Consider the following 18,505-nt stretch of genomic DNA (forward strand, 5'->3'; position numbering starts at 1 on the left):
CATCACACAGTTTATATTTGGAGGAGAAAAAACAATACATGACTACTGCCACATACTTAGAAATTCCACAAATGCTGTTACTGCTACTCCATAGCAGTGGTCTGACTAAGTGGTCAGTGGTCTGACGCAAAAGAAATTAATGAAATGGCTGACTCTGTAGGTAGGGCAGAAGGATAAGGTTTAATTTACATCATGGAGTCCACAATTTACAGAGGCACTGGCCAGTATGAGTTCCCAAAGCTATACTCCTGAGGTCTGTTTTTTTCAGCTCTGTTCCCCAAAAAAGACACAATTGTTTTATACAGCCTTGTATGTGTAGAGTTTCTCCTTGCTGATTTCTATGTACATTAGCTAGGGAGCCACTGCAAGAGAGAGAATGCTAGTATGGACCTTCCCCTGCAGGCAAGGCGGTAAAGACTCCTAATGTAGTACTCTTATCATTACAAAAGATGACTGTTTCTTCTGTGGACACCTCAACTATAAACTCTCTTACATATTTACATGTGAATATTACATATTTTAAAAATAATAATAATAATAAAAAAAAAAAATCAATGCTCAGACCACCTATGTCTTTGTCAACAAAAGGTTCTGGGCACCTTGGTATTGAGAATACAAAGCTAGTTTTCATTATGGTTGTGGGTCAGGATGTTTCAGTGGCATGTCTGTAGGCTTTGACCTTCTGCGCTGAGTGCTTCCCCACAGGGTGGTGCTGGAGCAGCTACATTAATGTTACTCTCCAAGAAACTGATATAGTCACTTCATAATTTTAAGTATTTCTCACTTAACTTGCAAGATTCAATGAGTGGTCAAAAATATCTTACTGTCTCAGTGTGTAGGTCTCCTGCAATCATTTTCAAAATACACCACTTACCAGTGTAAGCCCTTTCCACAGAAGGAGCATATCCACTGTCTCACATTTTTGTTACCAGAAGACTGTTCGCTGCAGGATTTATCTTGCTCCCCTCACGAGTAAGTGACTGCTAGCAGCTATCCGTTCTCATCTCTACAGGGCAGAGAACTCTGTAACCGCCTACAGATCAGATGTGATCTACCACTTTGACTTTTAGCTCCCTATTCCTAAATTAAGTTGGCATTTTCAGCCACAAAGATAAACATTTCATAAATTATTTCCAGAATTCACATGCAAAGAGATCTCTTTCAAATCTTTAAGAAATGGCCACGTGCCATCTGCTGCTGTTTAAAAGTTTTTACTTCTTCACAGGGAGCTGGTTAAAGTACCATAAACACTTGCTGTTGTCTGTGTGACATGGATTTCAAACAAGCATTTTCACAGGAGAAGGAAAAAGTAAGAAGGTAATATTGCACTAAACCCATTTGTCTCTAATAGACAGATTGCTTCTGATTTGCCTCCAGTGATTCTTTAAGGTCAAGCAAAGCTAATTTGTGACTACGTGATAGGAAATAGCATGGCATAACAGACTAGACCTGCAGAACAAGGCACTTAGCACTGAGAACCCGGCGTTCACACTATGCATGTTTTGTGGGCTTTACTTTGGACCAGCTCTAATCTATTTCTTCCTACTGAATGCAGATTACTGGTTGGAGCACATCATCTAGTTTAGCTTTCAACTGAGAAGGAATCCAGTTCACATGCTAGAAAGCTGCTCCACTGTAAGAATCAAACCACAATAAATGGATTAGAAGTTTTACTCAAAAGTGCACATCTGATCCACGCTGAAATGCAAGTGTAATCCAGAGATGAGGCCCACGGAAGAGTTACGGGGGAATATGAGTACTATGGGATTAATTAGTATCCGATAGGAACAAAGATTTCACGCAGTTCCTTTAGGGACACATGACCTGTGCCTGTAGGGAAGGAGAAGGGCAAGGCTATCCTGTCTTCCTGCTGGTCTGACTCGGTGTTCAGACTCCCCAGGAGTCTGTGAGTGCAGATGCCTGCAGGAAAATGTGGCTGACCCCTTTGAGGCTAAGTCACTAAGAATTCACCTAGGGTGAAGCACCAAAAAAAGTGCTTAAGCAGTTGAGGGAATATTGAATGGGGAGGGGGCAGAGAACTGGGGAACTATGGTGTAGAGCAGAACTGCTCTTTTGTGGGAACCCAGCACTCTGTAAGCAGATTCTCCCCATGCTGGTGAATGGGTGCTGAGGCTCTCAAAGAAACTGAGGCTGCACGTTTCCACAGCCATGCCAGAGACAACGGCTACCCTACAACAAACTTTGGTAAAACAACTTAGCTTGTAAATTAGGATATCATTGCTTTGTATTATTTTTGTTTTCCCTAAAATCTGATGTGACATCACGTCACCAAATGCTCTTTTGGATTTCACTTGGTAAGAGACCTGGCTTTTCTGTGCCCCATAGAAAGCCTCAGCACAGGCAAGAGCAAAGAATTAGACCCCCATCATTCACCTGCCTCTCCAGCTAAATTCTATCTCTTTTCCAGAAAGTTTACTTTGTTTACTGCCAAGGAAAGAAGATTAAACACTCTCCAGTGCAAGATTATTGAAATACTAAGTATGAATTTTTAGGCAATGCAGAAAACTTTAATCTCTGACAGAAAAAAAAAAAGATATCATACCGGCCAGTTAAGCGTTCTAAAATGCTTATTCTCACAGTAACCTTTCAGTATACAGAAAAGGCATTACAGAAAACATTTCATTTGGCTTTAAACACAGCAATAACTGGAAGGAAGTTACTTACCCATATTTTTCTGCAAGTTCCTTAGCCTCTTCTTCTTTCACCACTCTTTGTTCTTCCAGATCACTCTTGTTTCCACATAACACAATGTCAGGGTTTTCACAATATGCGTGCATTTGTAGCTGACCTAACAGCAACAACATGAATAGGGGTCACAACTCACTGTCACGCATAAAGCTCACTAAGAACACTACCACATTTCAGGGGATACAAAGTCCTTCAGGAAGTCGACTCTTTGAAAGAGAAAACAACTGTGTTCTCTGCTATCTCACAGGACTTCTGCTATTGCACTGAGGACCCAGAGAACAGGCGGACATCCACTATCATGTACCCAGTGAAAAAGGCAGGGAACAAGCCAGGGGAGCAGAAGCCTGACATAGTTAGCAGAGAAGCTGTGTTTTTGTAGGGTGAGGAGTCACGCTCACCAAGCACCTTCAGTGAGCTCCCAGGAAAGGATATACTTCCCTCTCCTGATTGATGATGCAGTTTGGGAACTCCTTCGCCCAGATACACCAGCCTAGTAATATTTGCCTTCCATTAAGTTTTGCTGACAAAGCTTCAGGTGAGTTTTGCATACACCCTCCACACACTTAAATTACTGACTATCACCAGAGCCAGGGTTATGATGTTCTCTCAGCTTTCTTTTATAAAAGTTAAGATTCAAGTTCAGTAAGCAAAGCTGAATTTCAGGTAGGCACTAGAAGCCACTACTAGCAGCTATTACAATTATGAATAAAACATTAACTCTCATTTACTGAGAAAGCTATAAAAAACAGTATTTTCAGTTCTATTTCTCAGTGAGACTCCATACTTACACACATAGCCCCCTCCCCGCCCATGCAAAGAAAGAAAGAAAAAAGAAAAAAAATAAATGCATGCCATACTTATCCAGTTCCTGACATTCAGAAAGCTTTGCTCATTTGTCAGATCAAAGAGCAGAAGAAATCCCATGGCATCTCTGAAGAAAGCCGTTGTCAAGCTACGGAACCTAGACCAGCAAAGTGAAATTAGTTGGCTCATCTGACAAGTTACTTTGAAAATATAATTGCATAGTCATAAACGGAGGTTAACTTAAGACTGAATTAACTAGGATGAAATGCTCTTCATAATTGTTTTGCTGATGTAGGGACTGCATAACATTACTATGGTCTAATCAAGGCCTAAGGAAGTCAAGGAAACATTTCACTAAAGCGTGAGAGCTTTAAACAAAGTCTTCTACTATAAAGCACGACTTGATCCAAGATTCAGAAATTAAAATAAGAATGAAATTCAGACTTTAAACCCTATACATATCAGCTCTTGATTTTAAGACTATCAACCACTATTTTTTGATAGACAAACAGAAAAGGATCCTTTGAGGTGATTTCGCCTGTCTGACTTTCCCAAGACCTCAACATAGTTACAGAAATTTAAGGAAAACTGGAAAAATAAAAGCTTTAAAAGCATCTATATGCATTGGCCATGAAAAAGTAAACTGAAAGTTTCCAAAAGACAAAAAGCAACAATTACAGTTTTAATGTTCTACAGTCATAAATTACCGTTGCAATTTAATGGGTATTCATAGGAAACTTTCCATCACTGTTAAAATTAAAGTAAGTATGCTTTCCTACCTTGAGTCAAACAATCAAAATGTAATAATTAATAAAGAGAATTCACATACTCAGTTCCACTGGCATCTAGTTTGATGACAACTGCCTTACTTGCTAGGTGGGGGGTGGAACATACCTTTCCTGCCCTGCAGTATCCCAGAGCTGAAGATGTATCCTCTGTCCTCTGCCACCAACGCCATCTGGCCCATTGGGTCTGTACACCTGTAAAATGTAAATTTGCAAGACTGAGTGTTAGCAGCCCAGCCTCTATAGAACACAAAATAACTAACATTTAAAGTCATTAAATGCAGTAAAGCTGCAAAGATTCCAACTACAACTCAATCCCTCTGCTTTATAAAACAAAAGTAATTTGGGTTGCATTTTAAGTTTGCATCCAATTGAATACTTAAAAATAAGGGTAAAAGTTAAATTGGAAAAACAACACCCAATAGACTATGGACTCCAAACAGATACTTAGAGCGGCCATTAAGTTTCATTAGATAAGCTTAATATTTTGATTTTCTATTTTTTGCTATTATCTTGTATCACGTTCAAATTAAAATATAAGAAAGCAACAATGGATCATGCAATCTGGCAATATATTTGTACCACTAACAGAACCTCATTAGTAAACAGAATATACTCATAAAGATAATGACATCTCTTCTTAGCTGCCAAAAGATTGCTGAAAAAAGCTTATCATATCATAGCTTAAAATGCAGAAATGAGATGACAGTAACAGAAGCTGAAGAGTTTACTCAGCACGAAAACAGAAATAAGGGCATCTGTTAGCTTTGGAAGGATCAGATAAAAAGATCCTTGTTTAGAACACTTCATTTTAGGTCATCTTCTTTACTTTCAACTGTTGTTGTACCTAAGATTACCAAAGTTACAAACATACCTTTAGAGACACACAAACTTGCTGCATTTGTGGATTATATGATTCAGGTTATGAAATTTAAATCTTATCCTGAATTATCAAATGTGCTGATCAAGTAAACCCACCATGTTTGCTGTCCCACAAAAGGAATACTAACTCATTCAAGAGACCAGTTTCGCGTTTCACTAAGGGATTTACTCCTTGCACTACTGTGGTGCATGTCATCCATCAAAACCCAGTCTGCACAATGCCCATGACACCATCCAGATACACTCATCGGCGCTTGCTGAGCAGTAAGAAGTGGTGGCTTAGAATCAGCTCTTACTTTAACTTTGGGGCAACGCATGACAACAACAGCAACAAAAACAATCAAGTACAATGAGACCATTTCCTTGTCACGAGATTAAGTACACAGTAGCTATTGATTGCATGCCTACACATAAGGATCATCAGGTCAGATTTTTAAAAAATAGATTCTAGCCATCACCAAGACAGATACCATTTTAAAGTAGGACACTGTTTGTGAAAACTCACCACTCTCTTTTCCCGAAAATCAATGCCCACCGTTGTGATAAATTTGGAATTAAATTTGCCATCCGTATATTGGTAAAGAAGACTGGTCTTTCCTACTCCAGAATCACCGAGTGCTAGAAATTTTATGAGGTAATCATAGTCCCCATCAGACATAGTGAGAATTCAGGTGACACCTTAAAAAGCAAAGCAAAAAGGATTAGTCAGTCAACAACTGTGCCAAGGCTTCTTTTGACAAATGTTTAAAATACAAATCACTGTTTGAACTACAACGCATCCAGCAGTGGGACCAGTTCTGTACTCTTTTACACTGGTTTCACCTTAAACTCTCAATTATGCCAATTATCAATATCAAATTCAGCCGTGACTGAAAAAGCATGTAGTTAATTTTATTACATTCCTCTGACTAGAAAGAGAAGGCAACACAATTTTAGCTTCTTCAGGAAAGACTGAAAATCAAGGTCAAAGTATTCAAGACATCTGGAACATGAACTGCAAAACTGTTTTTAATCTGCATGGAAGCTGGCAAAAGCTACTTAAACGTACCGGCAATGCAATTCTGACCTCTCATTCACTGTGACACTATAAACATATGCAAAAAAAAAATCTTCCAGACTGTCCACTGTATTTAAATAAAAGCAACCATCATTTTCTATTTATAGCTATTTCCCAGTCTTGAAAAAGTTTTTTCATACAAGGAGGAAAAATAACCAAGCAAGATGTTATTGTTGCATTTGTTGGGGTTTTTTTTGCTTTATTTAGAGGACCAATTTTCAAAGTTTTTCAAGTTTCCATCATGCTGCTAGTGAATCATTTGAACTAAATCCTGATCTTGAATTGCCATTAAACAACACACACGTACACACGGCCCGTACACATTTAAGAAATTTCTATCCTTTTCGTGCCTTTGTGTGATCACATCCTATAGTGTGATCAAAGTGCAGCAACAGCTAGAATGTAAAACAAAAATCACTGGCAAATTTCACGTATACTAGAAAAGACTGATGTAAGCACACTAGTACTTTCCTGTTGAGCAGCTACTGAGCCTCTCTTCCCCCAAAACAAACAGTAGAGAGCTGCCTTTTGTTGTGTGCAAAAACATGAACATGAAAAGATAAGCCTATAATAACCATTCTAAAAGCAACACAAAACTGGCATTGAATTGCCTCTTATGAAGGAGGGAAATTGCCTCTTATGAAGGAGGGAAATAGATACCAAAATACAAAACATAAAATAGATGATGAAAGAAAATACAAAAAAGAGTAAAATCTGCTGTTTCAACTGTAAATAAGCATTTTTGGAACTATCTGTACCTTGAATTAAATAAAATCATTCATTTCAAGTCAAACACTGCAGTAGTTTGCACCAATGGCAAAACACCAATTCATTTCTCGAACATCAACTCACAGCTTGAGGTTTGGAACAAACTCTGTATCTCAAGTATGTGGGTGTCCATCACCACCATTAAGCTAAAACCATAACTATCTTTAAAACTTCAACTTCATGTTAGTACTGCTCTTGGTTACAAGGCAGAGCTGTGATTAGTCAACTTAGTTATGACTGAACCTACCATGATCAAACGCAGACAACAGTCAGATTTACACCCAGATACTCCACAACTGAAGAGTCAGGAAAGCATCTGACACTTTTTTGCCATTTCCAGTTTTGAAGTGCCCCTTTTCCCCAGCCAAGGCATATTTTACGTTATGCCCTCAATGACAGTAAAACCTTGCAGGAAAGGGGGTTTAGGTGACTCACGCACACTACCATGCCACAGCCAGCTAATTCACTTTCCACTGTTGTGTTTTAATACAAAGTTTTGCAACAGAGTAAAAGATTGAAATAAAAAAAAAAACCCTAAGTAATAGTTATCAGTGAGCTTTTTACATAAATACACCACAATTGCAGGCCTGCATCCACCAGACAGGTCGGAAAGTGTGGCATATTCAAGTGAGCAGGTTGAACAGGCCATCACACACTGATGTAAGAACATTTTTAGAAGAAATTAAGAGCCCTGATCCATTAGACACATGCATACCAGTAAAAGGGGTTTTTACATTTTTGTTTCATTTTTTTAAATCATTCCCCTTGTTGGGGAAGAAAAAAAAAAAAGTAAAATCAGATTGCCTACCTTGTAGCTCTACAAAGTCTTTTCATTGAAATGCACTAGAAGAAAGGGAAAAATATTTTAAAAAGCAAACAAGGAGGTTTTTACTAAAGACTGGATTTGATTTAGACTTCCATCTCGTACATGGTGTTTCTTCGCCTTCAGATGTTCTCCAAGGGCAAAGGGCTGTGTAAGCTCCCCCTCTACTCAAGTACATGTTCTTTCAGCTTCAATACCCCTAAATTAATTGTTGCTTAAAAAGGCTTACATGCAAATCATAGAGCTAGTATATTAGACAAGACAAGCTAGCTTCATGTCTTTCACTATGCTATCCCACCTGTATTTGCCTTGTCTTGTTGCTATTTTGTTAGCTAGCTATAGATATACAGAACGTACTTTTAATAACAGATACAAATGATAGTGCCACATAATCACTGCTAATTTATATTGTAAGAAAGGTAATTTATCGTGCGTCCTTGTGCAAGACCTTACTGAGGAAGAAAGGGCACTACAGCTCTTACTTGGAGCTGTAAGAAACTGTTAGGGTTCAGCTGCACCCTTCCACTGGACAGAGCTGGGTGAAAGCTCTGGTTAAAACAGAAAGGTCAAGGTTAGACCTTGGGGAAGTAAAACCTAAAGGTATTCCTGTTGTCATATCTGATTCGTAGAGTGTCTGTTTGGACAAACACACCACGTTACTTCGGACCACCTCAGTTCTCCATACGGCTGGTAGAAGCCCTTCACAGGAAGGGCGTAAAAATGCCTTATAAAGGGTTTCCTTGAGAAGGAAATTTTCTCCTTAGGCTTTTGAAATGCACACACCTTTCACTGCACCCCATAATGTCAATCTATTATTCAAATATCTCCAGGGAGTGGTTCTTGTGAAACCCTGCACAGTTAACCTATCCTTGGAGACATGCAAAGAGCTATTTCCATAGCAGTTCCATGCCTTGTCCTCCTCCCTGTACAAATATTTAAAAAGAGATCTCCACCCTCTACTTCCGAGACCTGCAGTCCTGGTGCCCAGACACATCCAGCTCCACACAACAGAAATAAGAATATATTGACAGCAAAGTACATTCATAGCAAAAACTGCTGTGGAGTTTTTAAAAGTCATGGCCCTGTTACTGAAAACCCATCCAATTTTTTCCTTACAGTTTTACTTTTTTTAATATTAGGCTTTATAGCTTCACACCTTCCAGTCTTTCCTTCCACATTTCTATACCTCGTATATCAGGAGAGTGGAAGGCGGAAAGGGAACAAGCAGAGAAAACTGATGATACAATTAGGATGCATCAGGTCACCAAAAGAAAGAAAAAATTAATTCATTTTAGCATGATTGTTCTCAAATCTTGCTTCTACGAGTCCTTAGCTGAAAATATTCACTGATGGACGCAGCTTTAGGCTCCACATCAAGCCCCCCAGGGTTTTGTCTTCCGTAAACCCTTCCCTAAATCCCCTTCAGCTCTGTCTTCAAACTTTGCCTAGCATGCAGATGGACAGGGACTACCAACAAGTGCTGGGAAAACTACAGTGGCCTTTTCCATTGCTGACAGGACCCCCACAGCCATCACTTAAGCTGTGCCTGTACAGCTGCCGCTCTGGAGCCTCCACATACTCACACGTCCAGATGGTGGCTTGCCAAGAAGGGATGCTCTGCAAAGCAAGTGCTGCTCTTGTTCAGTGGATTTCCTAGTCCAAGTTACTTTCACATTAACAGGTATCAACATTAGCAGGCTTGTATTTTTTCCTCCAGGACACAAATATCACAACCCTATTGTGTGATAAAACATTCAAGACTATGGCAGTGTTGCTCCTGTATAAATTAAGGAAATTGGCTTGGCATGCAGGATTTCCCCTGTGCAGGATGGGGACAGGGAATATGCTTTCTGAACTGGCATTCCACAAAACATGCAACTCCTGTGCCGCTACAGAGCTGATGGAGGGGAGAAGGAAAAAGGAAGAAGGCACAAAGAGACGAATAAATGAAAACACAAGCTGAAAAAAAAAAAAGCTAAACCACCGATTTGCAAATAAACCTGCATACACACACACACATGCACAGTGTAAAATTCAGGAAATCTGAACATGCTCTTAATCAGACAGTCCTCAAGCACATCAATTGAAAGTAAAGTATACCACTTACCCCAACCTCTGCTAAAGGAATAGTTAGGGCACACTGGAGATAGTACTTCCAGTAGGAGTATTTTCTAGCACCACCTCCTTAGCACACAGCCAAGAGGCTTACGTGTCACCTGTTTGCATTCATGTTGATGGGTGCTCAGAGATAAAGAGGTGTGCCTCATGTCTCCATGTCTACAGAGGGTGCTGCCTGACAGCATGGCTGGGAAGCAATTACACAGTTCAAATGTCCCACTTATTCCTAGAGGCAAACAGCATTTCAGAAGAGATTTGTGCACGAACCACCTAGGAGCAGATCTAAAGTACCTGCTACATCACCCGCATACCTAAATACAATGACATTGTTCCTAACAAGTGTTTTCATACAAAAATGTATTAAATGATGAAGTACATGGATCACAGCTGTTCAGTTCTGTTCATAGCTGTACATCCTTCTCTCTTCGGTGCGAGGAAGATACAGCAAACTGCTGTTTTCTTTCTTTCTCTCTTGTACAGACTCAAGGACACTGCACTGCCCCACGGGTACTATGGTAAAAGCCATCTTTACCATAGATTCTAAAGAAGACAAAAAATATTCTTTGGCAAAGACTGGAACAGAAGGTATTACATCTGACATGGCTTCAGACCACACCTGCAACACCACCTCATTTCACAGAGAAGTAATAAATATTTAACAGAGGAAGCTTTTTGGGGGTGGGGGAGTCCTCCCCATACTACACCACCTAGACAGCCCTCCCAAGGGCAAAAAAGCCACTATTCTGTATGAAACTACTCAAATAAATCCATTTGTTTGACTCAGCCCACTCTTCCTTCCCCCTCATACCAAGTGAAATGACTCTCTCTACAACTCAGACATCACCCCAGCATCCCGGAACTGCAGTGTAGCCAGACTTAACACCAGTGACTAACATGGTAGAATATATCACACAACTATAAAGAGACGCACAAATTCGAATTTGCCAAAACACAGGTATTAGACTAATAATTAATTCCTATTTTAAGATACCACAGGATTTCATCACATATTGTCCTTTTGGGGATGGAGAGCAGACACTCAAGGGTTACAGTTAACTTTTAGCAATGTCCACCTTTTGCAAACATCACTGAGCTTTCAGGTAGATCTTACAGACAAAAAAAGAGAGGACTTGTGTCTTGGCCTTGCCTTCTTTGCTCGGGAAAACCAGACCCCACTGGAACAGTGGGACATTCACTAGGTTGTGTCCTAGAAGTAGGAGACAAACTGCAGTGAAGTCTGCATATTCCCCCTGCAATGGAGATCCGGCCCCCAATGGACAGGAGGAGCGCAGGGAAGGGGTTGCATGCCTTGGCAACATCACAGCAAGAGCAGTGTGTGACAGGCGAAAGAGCTGGAGTCTGCTTAACAAGGTTCCACTGTATTCACATACAGTCGAGCCATATTTGTAAATACACTATGAAAAAGTCAATGCTATTAGAGTTCAAAAATGCTTTGCAAATGAAGGTTTCCCCAAATACGGCTTTATTCTTAAAAAGCAGTTGAGGCTGCATGCTTATTATTAAAGAGCTGATGTGGCCACTGGGAAAAGAGGAGTCCAAATCCCACACAGACAGAAAAGGAAGATACTGCAGGTCTCTCTATGAACGATGTGTAAATACATGTACATGGTGATAATGCATTTGTACATGTTTGGTCATTCTGCAAGTGCAAGTAAATTCATGCTACAAAAGCTTCTCACCTGGGCGCTACGCAGACTTGAACAACTTCAATAGCTGTTTTATACATTACCTGATCTGTTAACAGCAGAAGCACTGAGAAAGTGATCTGGACCTCAAAGGAATAAATTCACTAATCCTGCTGTACCAGCACTCCCATCACACTACAGCAAAGCAATAACCACATTCTTGCCTAGCGTGGGTGAAGCGTAGCGAACGGCCTCACCCTGCTCTAAGGCTCCGGTAGCACCTTAATGCTTGCAGAACTAGTCACCATCAGACATTTGCAGCTCTGTCGAAACAAGGGACAGAGAGTTAAACAATGCTCCTGCTTAGTCAACACTTTATTAGAAGCGCCTTTGGCTAAAAGCTGCCAGATACGTACAAATTTAATATAAACAAATTATGGCAACAATTTTTCATACCTCAAGTAACTGCTATGCTGGGGGAAGACAGTTAATAAATACGCACTTTACTGAAACATTCTGAGCTGCACTATTTTTTTCTTAGGAAAATATATGACCTGGCTTGCTTTAATTTGGGCCAAAATGACACTTTCTGTGACTTCTGGGACTTTTCTGTAACATAAATAACAAGAAGGAAAACACCCCCTCCTCTCACAAATGAGAGGAAGAGATTCAGTTGATCCAAGCATTTATCTTTTGATTACTCTCAATTGCTTTACTTGACATTTTACGGTTATGACCTTTTTAGTTTCAACTATAGAGGAATCCTAAGGAATTGTAGGATCAATGTCTAAGGATTGTCTCTTTCTTGGAAGGATGTAAGTCATTTTAAGGGTGCTCAGGATACATACAGGAGTCTGCAAAAATACATGCAAAAAATATTCTGAGGCTTTAGCTTCCAAATGCTGATGTCACTTCTATCTCAGCTGAAGGTGCTGTAGGACACTTTGTCAGCTGTCAGCATTGTTAGAACCGCAGACTTTTGCGAAGCAACAAAAATTGACAGGCACACAAGCACTCTGAGAATGAGTTATCATGGAAGATGCCAGGCATAAAATCGTGATCCTACCCAGAAAGGGAGCACAAAAGGTCTGCAGATGCGGTGAGAACCTTGCACAACAGGCTGGGCAAGGGAACAGCAGATTCTGGGTTTTGTTTCCAGAAAGCCAGGGGAAACTGGGAACAGAGAAGCCAGGAAAGGAAACAACAGTTAGTTTTGCAACTACATCTGCATTTCAGCATAACCAAACCAACAAAATGGAGACTGAATTTCAAAGAATAGCTCAGTTACATAAAGGAATGAAAGGCAGCATGGACCTGGGAAAAAAAGTAAAAATAAAACCAGGAATGTTACAAGTGATAATCCAACATCGCCCATACAAAAGGATCTCTGAGCAGTTTCAACGTTTCTCCAAAAAGAACAGCACCATCTCTGTTCCCTCGTCAGTTTCTAACACTTCCATGCTTCATGGTAGGAAAATACTGTAGATAAATAAATATTTGCAACGTTATCTGATGAAAACAGTTCAACTCTCTCAGAGGGCCTGTCTTCCTCCTGGGAACAAGAGCTTTTGCCTCCCAAGTTACCTCTTGAACTCTCATCAGAAGTTGCTTTCAAGTTGTAGCAGTGAAGCAAAAATCTGTACTATGTGAATAGACTCCAGAGTAGACTGGGAAAAATAAAGCAAAGAAACTTTTACTTATTTTTTTTTAAACACAGTTCCATGCTACTTACTCCTTAACCATTCAACTGTTCCTCTAACAAATACATTAAAGCCACAATGCCTTACAAGTTAATGCGCCGTGCTTCTTCACTAACTTATAAACAGGAAATTCAGAGCTGTGCCCAGCATCCTTCCTTGATGTGACAATTCTGACCGCTTTGGGACCCAGCTCACAGCTCACCCACAGCCCAACTTCAACATTTGTAACGCATTGTAACACTGTACTTGTTCTTGACAATATCAAGGAGTTGTGAATGACAATCTTACACAGATTGACACAGTTTCCACCTCTTTCAGTCAACACAGGAGGTACCAGGATTTCACCCACAAAGCTGGTCGTATTCACAGGAGGGAAATATGCAGCAGCTTGCCCACCCACTCGTTCAGCAACACTTCCAACTCCAGAAGGGCAAGGAAAAAAAGAGTACACTTCTATTTCTACCCTCACAAATAGCCACTGAAAGATAAAGGAGGAGATAGTAAGAATCACACAGGATCGTTAAGAACTAAGCATTTCTTTAAGGATTGGTTTGGTTTTCCTGGAGATAACAAAAATCTTCAGCAGTGAGAATACGCAGTCACGAAGAAAAAGAATAAAAGGAATAAGGTAAAAAAAAAAAATCTAAAAACTGACAAAGGAAGCAATTTCATATGTGCAGTTAGAGTATAAATGAAGAAACATCTCAGGGAAAACATGTGCATGTACTCATGCTGAAGAAAGTGTTCTATTTTATGCTCTGCCTATGTGGGCGATTCAGTAGGCTGGATTACACATTAGTCTGGCCAGGGTCTTTGTTTAAGCCCATTAAAGCATGCACTGTAAACAGCCAGAGGAAAATATTTGCAGCTTCTTTAAAAATATGTTTTGGGTTTTTTTCTTCTCCAGGGCAGGAAAGTTCTCAACTGCCTTCCACCTTGTTTTGTAGGACAGATACCTGGAATATCAATAATGATTCTCCAAAAGGTCACACTGCCAAGCTTATGAAGGATACAAGACACATGCTGCGTTGGAGGGAAATAATCTGGCAAAAAATAAATTACCATGATTAGGTCAATTAAAAGTCTACAGAGAAGGTCAGGCAACAGGCAACCTGATTATGATACAAATGGGACTATAAAACTACATCATTCATCTATTGATGTGGGCAAGCGTACAAAGGCGGTGAGGCAGGAGAGAATTTCAGTGCAGAATTTAATACACCTTTTCATCCTTTGGATTGGGAAATACCTGCTTCTCTCGTTTTTCAATGGAGGTAGACTCTGTTCCTTGCTAACTCTAGTTCTTGATTGGAAGATGCAACAGAAGTTACTCTTTTTTTTTTCCAGCTGCATCCATTCTTTAGCATTACTTTTTTTCTATAATATTCTGATCTGTCATTTTTGGTGCAAGTTACTTGATTTAGGTCAACAATAAATATCAGGGGGACACAGTATATATAGCATTTCCTACATTTTGTTCTGGCTATTTATTCCTTAGGAAGTTAAAAGTTTTCTCGTTACTTAGTTGACATTGAAGTATCCAAAGATTTTTATGTCCATCAGAAGCTAGTCTGTCTAGACCTGCCAAATGGAAAGAGCTAACCACAAGGCATCGTGGCCTTTTGCAGCAGGACTGATGTGTCAGATCACACTTCCATCCACCAGCGAAAACGTACTGTTCCTCAGAAAATTTAGTCATTATCAAAGTTATTGACTGAACAACTAATCAACATCCATTTCTAATGAGCTAGAAAACCTCTATGAATATCAGGCACGACATTAGGATTAATATGTTATTTGTGGAAATATTTCATCAGAAGGGTTTCTTAAATGGATCTAACACAAAGGGCAAAATAAATTTATAGCTATCTATGGGAAAGCAAGGGAAACTGTCAGATGAGAAAAACCTTGTCCAGTAAAGAGAAAAGGTTATTCCTTCTATTCCTTAATCTCAAATCCAATGTGCTTAGACTTCAAATACAAGGGACAGTCCGAGATGCGAAGCAGGGAAGTGGTGCACATGGACAGAGATGGAAGGACATATCTAGATTGATAAAACTGAGGCTCCCAGCTAGCATTCACTTCTAAACTTTTAAAAATAAAGTCTTGACAGAAGCATCCTTGCAGGTGTTGAGCTCACTGGGCCTACTCCAGATCATGCTGGCAACCACTGCAAAGTGGAGACAGGCAGAGCACTGCAGGCTGGCAGCATGATGCTTCAAAGAAATTGAGAGATGGGTCAGTCATGAATAATCTACTCTTAAGAGGTCTCAAAAAGGATCTGAGCCTTTGATTTCAGAGTCTGTAATAGCTACAGTCTGAGAGAGAGATTTTCATCCAGTACTGGGCAGGATTTTCTAGTAAACGTGTCTGGAAATAGTAAGCATAGGTGATGCTTCCATATCTCATAAATGCTATGAAAAGGTTAGAAATAACTTGCTGAGAATACTCTGGGCACAATTTAACTTGTCTGTTATATAATAAAACACCACTTCTGCCTGAAATAGGCCACAACCTGTTCTCTTCTGGAAGTTACTAACGTGCAGCAGCAAAGCAGAAATCTTGATCCGTGACAGCGAGATACAGATGTTTTGGAGCAACCTTGCAGCTCAAAAGTATTACTCAAACTCCTCTAACAAAGCAAAGCTAAAACTATAGGTTGGTGCTTTTTTCCCCACAAGAATTGAGAAATATGCCCATACTTTCAACAAGTCACCAAATCTTCCACTTGAACAGCTCTAGAACTGCAGCATGTATTAACATTGTCCAAACTTTCTATTGAGGCTCTGCAGTCTGACAAAATAGTCAGACAGTGCTTTGGCAAAACGTTTGCTTCAATTTGTATCCTAGCACAGCTTCTTTTCTAGAGTCTCAGGGCAGGGATAATTCAAAAGAAGCACCGATTAAGCGGGCTGAACTGCACAACACAAAGCTCCCATTCAAGAAAGCCTGGTGTTTTTCAACCTGAGTTGCCAACACTGTTTCCCTTACTGCTCTGATCAGAACCCCATATTACAGCATGAATTATATTTAAATTTTAATATGCAGCAAAGACTGCTCCGATAAACAGCACAGAAAACTAGAGTTCCTTATACTAATTCTTGCCATGAAGGTATGCATGAGCCCTGCAAGGAAAGCAAGAAGAATCACAAGTCTAACACCACAGTTTGCCCATGCTATTCATTTGAGTTGTTCCCAGATTGAGGGAGGGCCCCAAGATGGCTGTAGAGTAACATCCCTGGCTGAAACCTGGCAGCTGTTGCCAGCTTTTCATGCTGTAGATGCCTTCCTGCAGAATTCTTTCTTAACATTTCGTGCACACATACAGTGTCCTCAATTTTCACTTTAACTGACCTACAGTAATAGGAAATTTCCTACCTCTCTCCCCAGAAGCCTTCAATTAAAATTATTATTTTAAAAGTTTCTGCTACAGCTAATAAGTGGCACAGCAGCAGTGAGCTTACAGAACAACCACCTCTATAACCCAAGAAGAAATATACAAAGTTATGCTAAGAAAATAAATTGCCAGTCAGACTGCTCTAATTGATCCAAGCAGTGCTAGTTCCCTGTAGAAAACTTCATTAAGGAAACCCATACGTATTTTTCATACCACAGTGGATTCAGACTGTGCTTTCTTGACTTAACACTAGGTATAAAACTTTGCATGCTTATGAAGAATCCAAAAATCTCAGGCAAACTGACAAATGAACTTCATGTAACAATTTGCAATTTTTTACATTCTACATTATGATTGAGAAAGGCATCAAACCTCTGAAACGAAAAACAGGATATAAAGGGTAAATAGATATGAAAGAATCTATTCAGATGCGCACTTTTGTGCACAAGTCACAACAAACTGGGAGTATGCAATGGTGCCATCCAACAAGAGTTTCTATTTGAAAAGACTCATTAAAAGTAGGTGCTGCTGTATCATTCTTTATTAAAAGGCTGACTTTGGCTTGCAGTGTTTTGTTTGATTTTAAACCAGTGCATGTGATTTCCCATAGGAGGAAATGAAAACTGAGTAATGAGATTCCAGTAAAAACAAATTCAATATGTGAAAAAAGGAAATCTCGGTTAGCGCTGATCCCTACAGCTGCAGTGCCTATAGTGGAGCTACACGAACATACATCAGCCCCTTCACTCCCAGAGAATTCCCACCGCACCAAGATCCCAGTTCTGCTTCTGTTTATACCCACAGTTGCACCATAATGCATCAAACTGTATTTTTGTAAAGAAACTTTATCCCTATGACACAGTGTTTAAACAAAATTCAGAAGCAGGAGCTATATTATTTCCTAGTTATGAAGTCAAACCTTTTAGACCAAAGAAAAGTTACTCTCCATTTTTTTCCTTAAAAAGTTATTTCAACTTCCCTTTGACTAGAGCTTATTTCCCTCATTCCACTGGGAAATGTTCCAGGTCTTTTTCCATTAACTGCTTTTAAGATTATTTTTTTTTAGTTCATTCTTTAAATTTTGTATAGTTTCAGAATTTTTCTTGGTCTTCTTTTTTGAATTTTTTTTTTTAAACCAAAAACAAATTGCAATTTCTCTTTGATGCCATTCTTAGTGACATGTTTAAAGAATTTCAGCTGAATTAGATTTTTAGTTTGTCTTTACCAGGCTTAATTACTAGGGGTGTTTTGTTCAAGATAGCGTTGTAAACAAAAGACATGCTGGAAAAAAGCAAATATATTGAAACCCACTGGGAGTACGGTGAGGGAACAGGGGGCAGCACCACATGCTAGAATATTTTTTTTTATGTTTTGGCCTATACAGCAATTTAACTCTCAAATAACTTAGGCTATTAGAAATCACTACCCTAAGACGTGCTAGGAATTGTTTCTGTAACACACATCCCAAATGCACATGTAATGCAGCAGTTGAAAAGCATTATATAATAGTAAACTACAATGAAGCTACGATGACAATCAATCCATCCAGCACAGGAAAAAAAATCACTAAGTCAGCCAACAGTGTTTACAACATTTACAACAACAACGTTATTTTATATAAGCTTTTTCATACACTGAGGATGTCTATAAGGAAACTGCAAGACACCATATTTATTTAAATACATTTATGAATTTGTAACTTCTTTCTCATAAACATAAGTCAAAGGGTGATGATCAGGACTAGAAAAATCATCTTAAGATACTCTATGCTAGACATCAATTAAAACCCTGGGAAAGTCTTGTGACCTTCCCACAG

At 39.4% G+C, this 18,505-nt stretch overlaps 1 protein-coding gene across 12 annotated transcripts in view; it reads right to left on the reverse strand.

Moving 5' to 3' along the window:
- The window catches only part of RAB27A (RAB27A, member RAS oncogene family), a 35,921-nt gene that overhangs the window by 2,463 nt on the left and 14,953 nt on the right, over positions 1-18,505 (reverse strand). For 3 of the 12 annotated variants that reach the window (XM_074600472.1, XM_074600466.1, XM_074600471.1), the window contains 7 exons: positions 12,659-12,765; positions 9,412-9,563; positions 7,814-7,848; positions 5,686-5,858; positions 4,408-4,493; positions 3,567-3,670; positions 2,686-2,809 (listed from right to left, as the gene is read on the reverse strand). In XM_074600472.1, the coding sequence (XP_074456573.1) occupies positions 2,686-2,809; positions 3,567-3,670; positions 4,408-4,493; positions 5,686-5,838 (467 nt within the window). In that variant the 5' untranslated portion in view covers positions 5,839-5,858; positions 7,814-7,848; positions 9,412-9,563; positions 12,659-12,765. Of the gene's footprint in view, positions 1-2,685; positions 2,810-3,566; positions 3,671-4,407; positions 4,494-5,685; positions 5,859-7,813; positions 8,151-9,411; positions 9,564-9,935; positions 10,033-12,658; positions 12,766-18,505 lie in introns of those variants that run through there. The other 9 variants (XM_074600467.1, XM_074600473.1, XM_074600468.1 and 6 more) reach the window with 6 other exon arrangements.

This window comes from Larus michahellis, chromosome 9 (genome assembly GCF_964199755.1).
Source record: "Larus michahellis chromosome 9, bLarMic1.1, whole genome shotgun sequence".
NCBI classification, from domain to species: domain Eukaryota; kingdom Metazoa; phylum Chordata; class Aves; order Charadriiformes; family Laridae; genus Larus; species Larus michahellis.